We start from the raw sequence: 13,589 nt of genomic DNA, 5'->3' as shown, positions 1-13,589 counted from the left end.
AGGATACAATTAAAAATGTTCAGCCCTGAAAAGGCAGCCTTTCTTTGTGCAAGGCTCTAGGTTCACAGGTTCTATGGCCAACAGACCAGTACTCAATTCCCATAATATGCCCCCAAATGAGAAGACTAAAAAAAGTCTAAAGGGAATGGGACTTGATATACCACCATTCTGGGGTTTTTGAAACTACATTCAAAGCGGTTTATCAGGGGCAATGGAGGGTTGGGTGACTTGCCCAGTTACAAGGAGCTGTAGTGGGAATTGAACCCAGTTCCCCAGGATCAAGGTCCGCTGCACTAACTGCTAGGCTATTCCTCTCTCCATGTTCTAGATGATACAACCTTTCAAGGAGTTCAAAGTCAACAGAGATTTTAGGGCTACATATACAAAGGAAGTTCACTCTTTTCACTTCTGCAGAAACTAGCAAATATAATTTCATTTAACTTAAAATGTTCCACCTGTATGTCAAGTGTAGCTCACTGACTTCAAGCTACGAAAAAGGTTGCTCTCTGTGGTCAAGTGAATTTTGACTCTGTGACATACACATTTCTAGGTGATGTCTCCTTCCTTTCTTCTCTACCTTGGAGCATTTCGACACACACAGTCTGCTTCCTTTTAGTGAACTAATGGCTGACTTTCCATGAACATTTCAGCTGGTTACATGTCATGGTTTCAATTACACATATTCACTTTTTGTTCCATTTCATGCTTTACAAAAATTAAAAGTCCAACTTCAGAAAGGACCAAAATGTTAAAAAGATCCCACACTGACAAGGAAAATACACACAAAAAAAAGTATCACGCAGATGTGGATAAAATTTGGCCAAAATTGAAAACCAAAACAAACAAAATTATCTGGCTCAACATTGTTTCTCCTTACTAAAAGGAGACATTGGTGTTTAACTTCAACCTGGATCATGTAGGGACCACAATATTCTTTGCAAGCAGAGCAAGCAGGGCAAGATCTGCATTTCCATCTGCCTGTTGCAATGCTCCGAGAGCCTCCTGCAAACTAAAGCCAGCACTCAGAATCCGATGAACAGCTGTGACAGGGAATACGGGTGATTGCACTTCCAAACTCAGTCCTTGTAGGTTGACAGATGAACCCTGTGGATCTTCAAGTACAGGTCTCAATGTTTCTGGCTGGAAAGCAGCATTGACTGTTTCGGTCGATTGTGTTTCAGCATTCTGAATGCCCTGAGGGAGAAAACTTTTGTTTAATGTGATTTCAGATGCTGACACTTCATTCTGCTCTGAAACCTGCTCAAGTAGACAAGGGTCAGTGGCTGAGGACTTATTAGAGTCAGGTAGAAGGTTCTGAGCAGATGTTTTGGCCAGATGTGAAACTGTGGTGTTGTCTTGATATTCTAGTTCTGACATCTTGAGTGTTGCTTCTGTAACTGCTGGTTGGCTATGCTCCAGCTCCTTGGTATCACCATTTCCCATTTTGTCACGGTAAGATGGTGACACCTGACACTCACAAGTATTTGAACACTCGGGTTCCGATACCTCTTCAAGCAAGGATGCTTTTGAATTTAAGATATTAGGATCCACATTTGAAAGTGCATTTTTAATATTTTCCCCAGTAAACTGTAAACTTTTAGATTGATCATCAAGATCTCTGTTTGGTGGACTCAAGTCTTCTTCAGACAGGGTTGTTGAGGCTCCTGAACTTACAATCAAAAGTTTGTGAAGCTCCTTCAAAGCTGCTGCTAAGGATAAACCTGGCTCCTCTACTGGATCCTGTTTAAGTGGAAGAATATCAGGTGATGATGCTGAAAACGGGGAATGATGATTTTCAGATGGGAGCCTAGATGCTTCTGTCTCCATTCTGGACATTGTAATTTTATTTTCTGATTGTATTAAGCAGTCAGTGGAAATCTCTTGGTTCATAACTTCACACAAAGAAATGCCACTTTCTAATATTTCCATCTCAGAGCAATCTGGGTTTACAGCAACTACACAATTGTTTTTAGTGTTCTGCTCATCTGCCAAATCAAGCACAGCTGTTAAAGGATCCTCAATTCTATCTATATCCATAAAGATGTCAGTATCTTTACTGAAACCTGCTAATGTTGGAGCACATTTCTCCAGAGGTGGAAGGTCTATCTTCTGCACATGCACCTGCGTGCTATTTAATAAATTAACAAAGGATTCTTGGGTATCATGATTCTCTTCCTCATATAACTCAAGGCTTCCAGGTGTACCAGGATGCTTTCTCTCAGCCGATTCAAATTGTTGTTCAGGCTGTTTATTTTCTAGTTCTTGAGGCAGCTGAGGACCTAAGGAAAGGTTATCCACTGGGTTTAATTCTATACGCTTGCAACTTATATGTTCTTCACCTAGAACCACTGTTGGCGTACTGGCAGCTGCAACAGAAGAACTTACTTGTGTTCCACCTGTACAAGGTTCACAACTGTGAGCATCTTCTACACTGATTGGTTCTTCGGATATACTCTGTGAAGCAATGATTGGGTTATAAAAGGTGGCTGTTCCTGTCTGGATAAAGGAGGCATCGTCTATTGAAGTATGCTCAGAAGGACCCTGTAGAGGAAGATTCTGTTTCTCCTTCTCTTGGGAAGCCAGACATTCAGTAGGGGTCAGAGACCCTACAGGTTCAATATTCTCTGCTAAACTGGACTCTTGTGGACAAACTGATGCAGGGGCAGAGACCGAACGATCTAGCAAATGACCTGGGGGGTTACAGATCTCAGAACCTAGTCCTGATGGAGCAGCTGACCTGTTCAATCCACCAGTAGTTGGATGTGATGGCATTTCCAGTGAGGTAGTTTCTTTATCTCTGCTTCCTATAAGACAGAGGGACAAGAGGAAACAAACATTTTAGGTTGAATCAATAGCTGTTGAAATAATCATGGTTTATTTTTGCTTCAATTATTATTTTATGTTGCTTGCTGACAGTAGATGTGAGCATTTCCTGTTTCTTAACATAGAACTCTTGACTTTACTACAGAGTCCTGAGTTACTTTGGGACCCCAGAATAAAACCTGAAACCAGTTGGAGCCCAGTAACACAGAAATGATGACAGATAAGACCCACAAAGTCTGTCTAGCTTGCCCAATTTAAATTCCTGGTGAAATGCCATAGATCACATTTGATCTTTGGCTTTTTCCTCACTTTTTCAGTTTGGGATCCTCTGTGCTTTCTTGAACTTTGTTACCTCCACTGGAGGCCTTTCTATGGTCTACATGTCCTCCCACCTTCCCCAATTCCACTGCATCTATTTTAATCAGACTATATGTTTTCTTATGTTATGGGCAGCTATTACTTATGCATTGTCTGGTTTTATGCCACCTATTTCTAGAATTATGTTGACTAAAAATATAAGTATAAAATATAAAAACAAACATAAAACTATAATATAAAAAATTAGTACAGACCACAAATAATTTAAGGATTATTCATCTTCCTTTGTAGTCAGAGACTGGAAGACAAATCAATTTGTTGGTCTTTCTTATGGACAACACCTGCAACTCTCTGTTTTGAGAGGCCACAATGAAAGAGAAGTGGAATGGCATTTTTGATATGATGTCTAAGTCCGATTTTGGATGTTTTGCACAAAACATCCAAAATCTGAATAGGAAAGGAGGTCATTTTTGAAAAAGAAAAACATCTTTTTTTTTTTTTTCAAAAATACCGTTTTGAACAAGGTTTTGTGCTTTGGACGTTTTATTTTTTGTTCCATTTTTGAAAAAAACAAAACAAAAACAAAAAACAAGTGCAAAATGTAGAGATTCATGCAATTGAGATGTAGGAGGAGTCAGCAATTTTTAGTAAACTGGTCCCGCACACATCCCAGGAGAGCATTGGAGCACCCTAGAGGGCACTTCTCTGCACTTTATAAAAATGCTCCCAGTTGCACATCTCAACTTTGCCCCCTTATCTTGTCCTGAGCCCTCCAAAACCCACTATCCTCCATTGTACACCACTACAATAGCCCTTATGGGTGAAGGGGGCACCTATATGTGGGTACAGTAGGGTTTTGGTGACTTTGAGAGGGGTCACAGTTTCCACCACAAGTGTGACTGGTAGAGGGAGATAGGGACCCGAGTCCCCCACTCCACATTGCACCGAACACTACCCTACACCTACCCTCCTCTCCTCCTTCCTGTACACATTAATTGATTTGATTACTTTATTTTTTGTCTATTAGATTGTAAGCTCTTTGAGCAGGGACTGTCTTTCTTCTATGTTTGTGCAGCGCTGCGTACGCCGTGTAGCGCTATAGAAATGCTAAATAGTAGTAGTAGTACTTTAATGGACCTGACTGTAACATCTGCGGCTGTCACAGAGGCTGGCAAGTCATATTTTTATTCACATTTTGTGGGGTGGGAGGGGGAATCACCCAATATCTGGTCATTAAGGACACCTTTTTGCATCTTAGCATGGAATGTTGCATTAATCAAGTTTCTGCCAGGTAACTGTGACCTGGATTGGCCACTGTTGGAAGCAGGATACTGGGCTAGATGGCCTGACCCACTATGGCTATTCTTAATTACAGAATTTCCACGACAACTAAAGGTGAAGACTATCCAAAACAGAGAAGTACAGCTCTGGTCTTGGGGGAGGGGTGTGTGTGTGCGCAAAATATTCATATGATGCAACTGAATATATTTTGGTTGGGAAACTATTATTTATTTATTTAGATTTTGCTGAGGGTGAGTTACATTCAGGTACACTATTCATTTACATAGCTTGAGTACCCAAAGAGCTAGACCTTTTTGTGGCACTCTAGGCCGAAGGCTGTACACCCCTGATGTAAAAGAACCGATTCATTTATCTAAAAAGGTTAGTCAATACATAAAAACCAGTCTACTCCATTCAAGTAAACTGATTCTACCTGTTTGGGATCACCCAGACAAGTATAAGGACAAGATGTGAAACAGCCTCAGCAAACCAGCGTCCTCTCAGTGTCTGATCACATCAGGAATCCTCCATTTCACAATTGTTTTTGAAAATAAAAATACTGTTTTCATGGAATGTAAAGATCAATTCAACTAAATTTTCTATAAGTACACTATTAACTACAGCAGAATTAATTCTTCCCTAACTCCTTCTACAGAGATATTTAAATACTTCCAAAGTAAAAATGTATAGGAGGCAGGCCATGTTCAATTAAAAGGAACAAGAGGTCACAGGATAAAGGTGAAAGGGGATAGACTCCACCTAAAGAAATACTTCTTTATGGATAGGGTTGTGGATGCGTAAACAAACTTCCACTAGTGATGAGGACAGTATCATTGTAAGAGGCAGCAGATAAAAACCAGCATGGTCCTTCTGGTCTAGGGCTCCTTTTAATAAACGGTGGTAAGCCCAACGCGGGCTTACCGCTCGCTGTACAGGAAGTACACTCTGGCTACCACAGCAGCCCGGCGGGACTTCCCACCCCTTGCACGCCGTCATTTCCAGCACTACAAAAAGGTGAAATTAGGCCTTACCTGCTAATTTTCTTTCCTCTAGACCCTCCAGACCGGTCAAGACGTTTGGGTTATGCTCGCCTACCAGCAGAGGGAGACTGAGAACACTAACTTCAAACTATGTACATATAACCTGTGCCTAGCCACCTGACGTCAGTATCCGCTTAGCAAAGCAGAAAACCAAAAACCTGAAAACGAGAAACAAAACCCCTGTACCTGGAAAACCAATAGTCAAACACCAACAGTGTGCTTCCACAGACGGAACGTCCAAACATCCCGCTCTGTACTGTTTTAGAGTCAAAGAAATTCTCTCCGACCACACTAAACTTGAAAGAATAGTCATAGCAGAACACGGCTCAAAATCACTTCTGATAATACACACTTCTGATAATACACAGGGCGGGCTCTTGACCGGTCTGGAGGGTCTAGAGGAAAGAAAATTAGCAGGTAAGGCCTAATTTCACCTTCCTCTTCAACCCTCCAGACCGGTCAAGACGTTTGGGAAGTACCAAAGCAGTAGAAACTTAAGGGTGGGACCCTCGAAAAGCAGAAGACAACACAGCCGCTCCAAACCGAGCATCCTCTTTTGCCTGAACATCAAGTCTGTAATGCTTCACAAAGGAATGGATGGAAGACCACGCCGCTGCCTTACAAATATCCTGCGGAGGAATAAAACTACTTTCCGCCCAAGAAGCAGCTACCCCCCCGAGTAGAATGAGCCTTAAGCACCGAGGGCACGGCACGGCGTTTCAACAAGTACGCCGACGCAATGGTCTCCTTCAACCACCTAGCCAGAGTAGCCTTGGAAGCTGCTGCCCCTTTTTTGGGACCTCCAAACAACACAAACAACCTATCCGATGCTCGAAAATCCTGCGTTCTGCGCAAATACGACCGTAAAACGCGCCGTACATCCAACTTAGCCAGCCGACGTTGCGTAAGGTCCCCAGCGCGATCCCCCAACACAGGCAAGGAAATCACCTGGTTGACATGAAAAGCCGACACCACCTTAGGCACAAAGGAAGGAACCGTCCGTAAAGTCACTTTCTCCTTAGCAAATGACAGAAAAGGCTCCCTGCAAGACAGAGCCTGAAGCTCTGAAATCCTACGCGCCGAAGAAATGGCCACCAGAAAAACCGCCTTCAAAGTAAGATCCTTACATGTAATGGATGCCACGGGTTCAAACGGAGGTGCCACTAACGCCTCCAGAACCAAATTTAAATCCCAAGGCGGAACCAACGGACGACGAGGCGGCCGAATCAACTTCACTGCCTTCAGGAACCGCCCCACATCAGGAGAAGCCGCCAAGGAAACTCCCCGAATCTTACCTCTAAAACAAGACAAGGCAGCAACCTGCACTTTCAGGGAAGAGAGCGACAGTCCCCTCTCCAAGCCATCCTGCAGAAAATCCAAAACTTCCACCACCGAAGCACGCAAAGGGACATAAGCCCGCTCTTGACACCAGTTCTCGAAGGTGCGCCACACTCTCACATACGCCAAAGAAGTAGACCTCTTGCGAGACCGCAACATCGTATCAACCACTCTGGGTGAAAACCCTTTCTTTCTCAACCGGTGCCTCTCAAGAGCCAAGCCGTAAGCAAGAACGGAGAGGGATCTGCCATCTCTATCGGCCCCTGAACCAGTCGCACCCGAGGCCCCAAAGGAATCGGATCCTGCACCAGTAACCGCATCAGATCTCCGTACCACGGACGCCGGGGCCAATTGGGCGCTATCAGAACCACTAATCCCGAGTGACGACCGATCCGCTGTACCACGCGGCCCACCAGCGGCCACGGCGGGAACACGTAGAGCAGCTGCTGAGGTGGCCACGGAAGCACCAACGCGTCGATGCCCTCGGCTCGAGCATCCCTTCGACGACTGAAGAACCGAGGGACCTGCGCATTGTCGGCCGACGCCATAAGATCCAACACTGGCCGACCCCACTGCAACACTATCTGCTCGAACACGGAGGGATGGAGAGCCCACTCTCCGGGATCCAACGTATGCCTGCTCAGATAATCTGCACTCACGTTGTCCACCCCTGCCACGTGTCCCGCTGACAGACTCTGCAGATGAACTTCTGCCCATGACAGCAACTCCGTCGCCTCTACCGCTAACCCGGGACTCTTTGTTCCCCCCTGTCGATTTACATAAGCGACGGCCGTGGCATTGTCTGAAAGAACCCTGACTGCCTTGCCGTCCAGAAGACTCTGAAAAGCCCGAAGAGCCAACCGAATAGCTCGCGTCTCCAGGCGATTGATGGACCAACTCGCCTCCTCCAACGTCCAACGCCCTTGGGCCACCTGACCCAGACAATGCGCCCCCCATCCTGACAGACTCGCATCCGTGGTCAGCACCACCCAGTCTGGCGTGTCCAACGGCATGCCCTTCGCTAGATTCGGAGAGAGGAGCCACCAGCGAAGACTGCCCCGAGCCACCTCCGGCAGGGAGAGCCTCTCCTCCAAACTCTGAAACTGAGGAGACCAGCGAGACAACAACGCTACCTGTAACGGTCTCATGTGGGCCCTGGCCCAAGGTACCACCTCTATTGATGCCGCCATCAGACCCAGCACCCGAAGATACTCCCGCGCCGACGGCGCCCTCTGAGCTCGGAGCTGCCGGATCTGAGACTGTAGCTTGGAGATGCGAGACGCTGTCAAAAACACACGGCCTCTCTTCGTGTCGAATCGGACTCCCAAATATTCTAGGGACTGCGACGGAACGAGGTGACTCTTGGCCAGATTGACAACCCAACCGAGCGACTGCAGAAAGGACACCACCCGACCGGTGACCTCCTCGCTCTCTGCTTTTGATTTGGCTCGAATCAACCAGTCGTCTAGGTACGGATGGACCAAAATGCCCTGCAAACGCAGCGCTGCCGCCACCACTACCATGACCTTGGAAAAGGTGCGAGGCGCTGTCGCCAGGCCGAACGGCAGAGCACAAAATTGAAAATGTCTCCCCAACACCACAAAGCGAAGAAAACGCTGGTGTGCCTCTAGGATGGGGATGTGCAAGTAAGCCTCCGTCAGATCTAAAGACGTCAGAAACTCTCCTTCCTGAACCGCTACAATGACCGAGCGCAGCGTCTCCATTCGAAAGGAAGGAACCTTCAGAGCCGCATTGACCTTTTTGAGGTCCAAAATGGGCCGAAAAGCATCCTCCTTTTTGGGAACTACGAAGTAGATGGAATAACAACCCGTACCTCGCTCTCCTGGAGGAACCGGAACTACTGCTCCTAACTCGACCAGACGCGCCAAGGTCTCTCGCACTGCTCTCGCCTTGCGCCTGGAATGACAAGGGGACACGAGAAAGAAATCGGGCAGAGGACCGTCGAACTCTAACGCGTAGCCGTCTCGCACAATCTGCAGTACCCACTGATCTGAGGTGATCTGGACCCACCTCTGGTAAAACAAGCGCAAACGAGCCCCCACGCGAACCAGAGGTTGGGCCCCCACACCATCATTGCGAAGGACGGGACGCTCCGGGCGTTCCCGACGAGGAACCTCGCCCTCCACGGCGGCCACCTCGAAAGGACTGAGTTCTTTGGAAAAAACGACCCCTAGTCCCCCCGGAGGACCTGCCAGGCCGATATCGTCGAGCTTCCTGAAACCGTCCGCGCACCGCGGACCCCCTAGCAGCCTTAGGACGAAGCTCCGGAAGACGAGGAACCTTAGTATCACCAAGACCCCTCACCAACTTATCCAACTCTTCCCCAAAAAGCAAAGAACCTTTAAACGGCAGCGAACACAGCTTTGCCTTAGAAGCAGCATCAGCCATCCAGCCCCGCAACCACAGGGCCCGACGAGCAGCCACCGCCAGGGTCATGTTCTTAGCCGAAGCCCGTAACAAATCATACAGTGCATCAGCCATGAAGGACGACCCCATCTCCAACCTTGCCAAATCTTGAACCATTGAGGCCCTATCAGCCGGCGGGCTATCCAGCAGCCGCTCCGCCCAGCGGAAACAAGCCCGGGCCACCAGGCCTCCACAAACCGACGCCTGCAGCGCCAACGCAGACAAATCAAAACTCCGCTTGAGAAACGTCTCCAATTTCCTGTCCTGCGGGTCCCGCAACGCGGCCCCCCCATCCACCGGAATGGCCGTAGCCTTAGTCACAGCCGTCACCACGGCATCTACGGTTGGAGGCCGGAGGGAATCTCTATCCTCCTGCGGAAGCGGGTACAACTTAGCCATGGCCCGAGCCACCTTACACTGATCTTCTGGAGAACGCCACTCTTGGGTAATCATTTCTCTCAGATCCGCGTTCATAGGGAAAGTGCGAGATACCTGCCGAATCCCCTTCACCAAAGGATCCTGCGACCCGGCTGTCACTGGAGCTGACGCCTCAAACTTGAGAGTCGATGACACCTGCTCAATAAGTTCTGCCAACTCATCGCGGTGAAAAATGCGGACCACCGAAGGGTCCTCCCCAGGCACAGCAAGCTCCTTCTCATAACCAGCCAACAGCCCCTCATCCTCCTCCAGGGGACTAAAATCGCCCTCTGACTCCGGAGGGGAAAAACTTTCCATGTCCTCCGACCACTCCAAACGTGGTCTCTTAACACTGGCACCCCCCGTCCCAAGACTAGGGGGCTCTGCTCGCGTCGGCCCCGCCTGCCAGGCCTGGAACAAAGACCAAATAAAATCCGGCGGGAAACCCATCCGACCAGGACCGTCCCCCCCAGAAAAACCGGACAACTGACAGCCCAAAGGTCCTCCGACCAACTCCGGGCCTTGCGGTGCCGATTCCAAAATGGCGGCGGTTCCCGCCAAAATCGGGACCGCCGCCACGCTACCAGCCTGAGACACTGCCGGCTCTGGAGGGCCCGACGCGGGAACCTCCGCCGCTAACACCGGCGGAGCGGAGGAAGAAGACTTCGGTTCGCCGCAGAAACGGCAAGAACCGCCAACAACTTCAACCCCCCGGCGCGCACAAAATCTACATCGTAGCGGCTTTCCCGCCATCGCGCCTAAACAAACAGCTGACAGCCCACTCACCAGAAGCCTGCAAAACAGCGCCCCAAAGCAGCTGAACACCCCTGGAACCCCAGATTGCAGCTCGCTCAGCTCTCCACACCGCTTGGGCCTTCGATCTGTGAGAGATCTCTTTCTTTTTTTTTTTTTTTTTTTTTTTCAACAAACTTTATTGCAGCCTGAAATTGAGCCCTGCTGCTGCTAAAACTAAACGGCACTCAAGGCTGCAGCACAGAACTGCAGCCGAGGCACAAAGCTGCCCAAACGGGAGAGCCAGTTAGGGGGAGGGACCCGGCCACCCGGGTGTGACACCCCAAAGGGGACAATGGCAGGCCCCACCGGACCCACCAACCCCCAGCACACTAAAGTCTTCCAGGCACAGAGGATAAAACTGAAAAACAGACCAAAGAAGCTCTAAATAATCTCTGAATCCTACCAGACCGGACAAGCTGCACAGGTTGCTTGTCTACCCTCTGCTGAGACTGAGAAGATACTGACGTCAGGTGGCTAGGCACAGGTTATATGTACATAGTTTGAAGTTAGTGTTCTCAGTCTCCCTCTGCTGGTAGGCGAGCATAACCCAAACGTCTTGACCGGTCTGGAGGGTTGAAGAGGAATGTATTTATTTTTGTAGCGCTGGAGTGTACCCATCGGTAATCGGGCAGTGGCACGTGTGGCCTGGTTACCGTCGGGTTAACACAGGAACCCTTACCGCCACCTCACTGGGTGGTGGTTAGGGCTCCTCCCCCCGTAATGGCTGCGTGGCAAGTGCTTTACTTGTCACCTGGCCATTTCCTGTAGTAAGATGAGACTTCCGGGCCTTTAGAGTTGTATCTGCCGCTAGCTGCAGGTTACCTCCTCTATGGCTTTGTTTCTCATTCTACCTGCCATTCCCATGCCTTTTTTGAAGTCACTTAAGTTTTGCTTCAATTCCATCCTCTTGCCACATTGGGATCCTCTGTGTTTATCCTATCTTGCTTTTGTCCTCAACACCTCTACTGGAAGGGCATTCCAGGATATCCATCCTTTCTGTGAAATGGCGTTGCTTTTCAATTTCCCCTCCTTGCAGCTTCATTTCATAGCCTCTAGCTCTACAGCTTCCCCATCTTTGAAAAGATTTATTGGTTCATTACCTAATATCTAAATTCAAGAAGGCACAGTACAAGCAGAGAGAAAAGGATCGTAGAGCTTAGTAGCTGGTGTGGATGGGCAGACTAGATAGGTATATGGTCGTTACCTGCCATCATTTTCTTTGATATAAAAAAAAAAGCAAGTGTACAGGTTACTTTAACATGAGGCACCTCTGACAGCACAGAAAGGACGTCTGGCTTCCCTGTTAAGGTTCAGGTGCTTCTCTACTGTAGTATTAGCAAAGTACTGACCTGGAACAGAAAGGCTGCAGACTAAGCATTTCTGCACGCACACAGAACTGCATCTTTCCTTGAAGCACATGCACTGGGACTCTGGTTTTAGCCTAATATCTGAAAGATCTAACTCTTACTAAAATTCCACCCAGCCCCCTACTGAGCACCTAAATGAAGGATGAAGGCAACTTGAGGAATGAAGTTTGGAGTTCCGTGCCGATTCTGAGAAAAATTAGGAAACTATTTTCAGCCCTGAACAGGCACCTAACCATAGTGGCTAAAATGGGGGCTCAGAAATCTCTGAATATGAGAATCCAAGTATTTTTCATTCATCAAGCAAAGCCCTGCAACCAGTTATCCTGCCATATTCCACACTTTGGGTGCAGCAGGCCAATTAACCCTGCCGAGGAATAAGAACATTTGTCCCTGTTTTAAGAATCTGACTATATTTATCTTCATCACATCCAAACTCTCAACTCACTGGTTTTTCTTTTATATCTCAGCTCTCTTCACCTGCCTCCATCTCTTCCTTTTCCTTCCACATGGACATTTTAGCCCAGATTTCATTACAATGCATAAAGGTGCAGGTTTTTTGACCTTTATGACTAAATTTAGGTATCAGGCTAGAGTTCCACAATGCTTTTGGCACTTGCAGAAGTTCAAAGGATGAGCTGTGTCAGAACTGGAAAAGAAGCAGACCTGTAGACCTTTGTCACTTATTCTGCTTCTAACATACATCTGGCCCTCTTTGTCCTACTCCCTAACTTATAACCCATGCCCCATTAAAAAAAAAGCAGCAGGGACTAAGGAAAGATGAAGAGACAAAAAGTTAATTCATTAAAGCCAGTAAACAAATAGAGAGAAAATGCTTCCATTCACTTTAATATGTCTGATGCCTTTAGAAATCCTGTTTTGGGATGTACCGTCATCTTATACTGTATTCAAAGTGCTCAAAATTGAATTTTAACTACTACAAAAATTGACTATAATGATCTTTAAAACTCTTATTCCATAATCAAGCGTATTCTCTTAGCAGGCAGTGGTGCATGGTGCATACTGGTGAGAGAGCGACACCTGTCTGCAGGGGCTGGGTACTGCAGGCGTTCTCGGGAGAGGAGCTCCCGCACTGCTGAACTGCTGGCTGTAAATACCTGGTCTGTGGCCCACTCCAGCGGCAGCAAGCACACACTACATGCATCAAGGCTTCTGATCTTCTGTTTGAATTAGGAAATAAAACACAAATAGCAAACCTGGGTTAGGAATTCAACGCAAGCAGCATGCCAGAGTTACAATACAATCTCTCCCAGGACAGGGCTTGTGGATTTCAAAGCATACTTTGTATTGTTGTTTGAATATTTTTACTGCTGTAATTGTCTATTGCTTAAGTTTGACTTATTCTTGCTGTACACTGCCTTGAGTGCACACACACACTCTAAACAGTCTGCATCACAATATGCTGGAAAAGAATGATTAAACAGGGAAAATGTTGTGACTATTTCTTTTGCATTTCTTGTCACTTGGTGCATCATAGCCAAAGTGAACCAATCAGCTTCTGTGAATGTGAGATAATCTGCAATGCCCATCCTAACATGAATATTCTCAGGGGATCAGGACAATGTGTGCACTTGGACAACGCTGCCAAGCCCATGGCAACTGCACTTCTTTTTCTTTTCCCAATTGTCTTTTGGGCTTGGCTCCCTTGAGCTTTGAAGTCAATGGAAACTTGGGTTAGGACCTGACACCACAAAGCCTAGCATTTCCTCTCTTTTCAAAACATTTTTATACCTCCACCTATGTCAGCCATTGCAGTGGCCATCTT

The 13,589-nt window shown here is 47.3% G+C and overlaps 1 protein-coding gene across 2 annotated transcripts in view; it reads right to left on the bottom strand.

The window, feature by feature from the left end:
- Positions 1-225: 225 nt before the first annotated feature.
- DDI2 (DNA damage inducible 1 homolog 2) overlaps positions 226-13,589 on the bottom strand; it is a 50,559-nt gene continuing 37,195 nt past the window's right edge. The window contains exons 9-10 of one of the 2 annotated variants that reach the window (XM_030185845.1): positions 12,922-12,984; positions 2,719-2,804 (exon numbers count right to left, since the gene is read on the bottom strand). In XM_030185845.1, the coding sequence (XP_030041705.1) occupies positions 12,968-12,984 (17 nt within the window). In that variant the 3' untranslated portion in view covers positions 2,719-2,804; positions 12,922-12,967. Of the gene's footprint in view, positions 2,805-12,921; positions 12,985-13,589 lie in introns of both variants that reach the window. The other variant, XM_030185844.1, reaches the window with a different exon arrangement.

This window comes from Microcaecilia unicolor, chromosome 13 (genome assembly GCF_901765095.1).
Source record: "Microcaecilia unicolor chromosome 13, aMicUni1.1, whole genome shotgun sequence".
Classification (NCBI taxonomy): Eukaryota; Metazoa; Chordata; class Amphibia; order Gymnophiona; family Siphonopidae; genus Microcaecilia; species Microcaecilia unicolor.
This window is presented reverse-complemented; position numbering and strand designations above follow the sequence as displayed.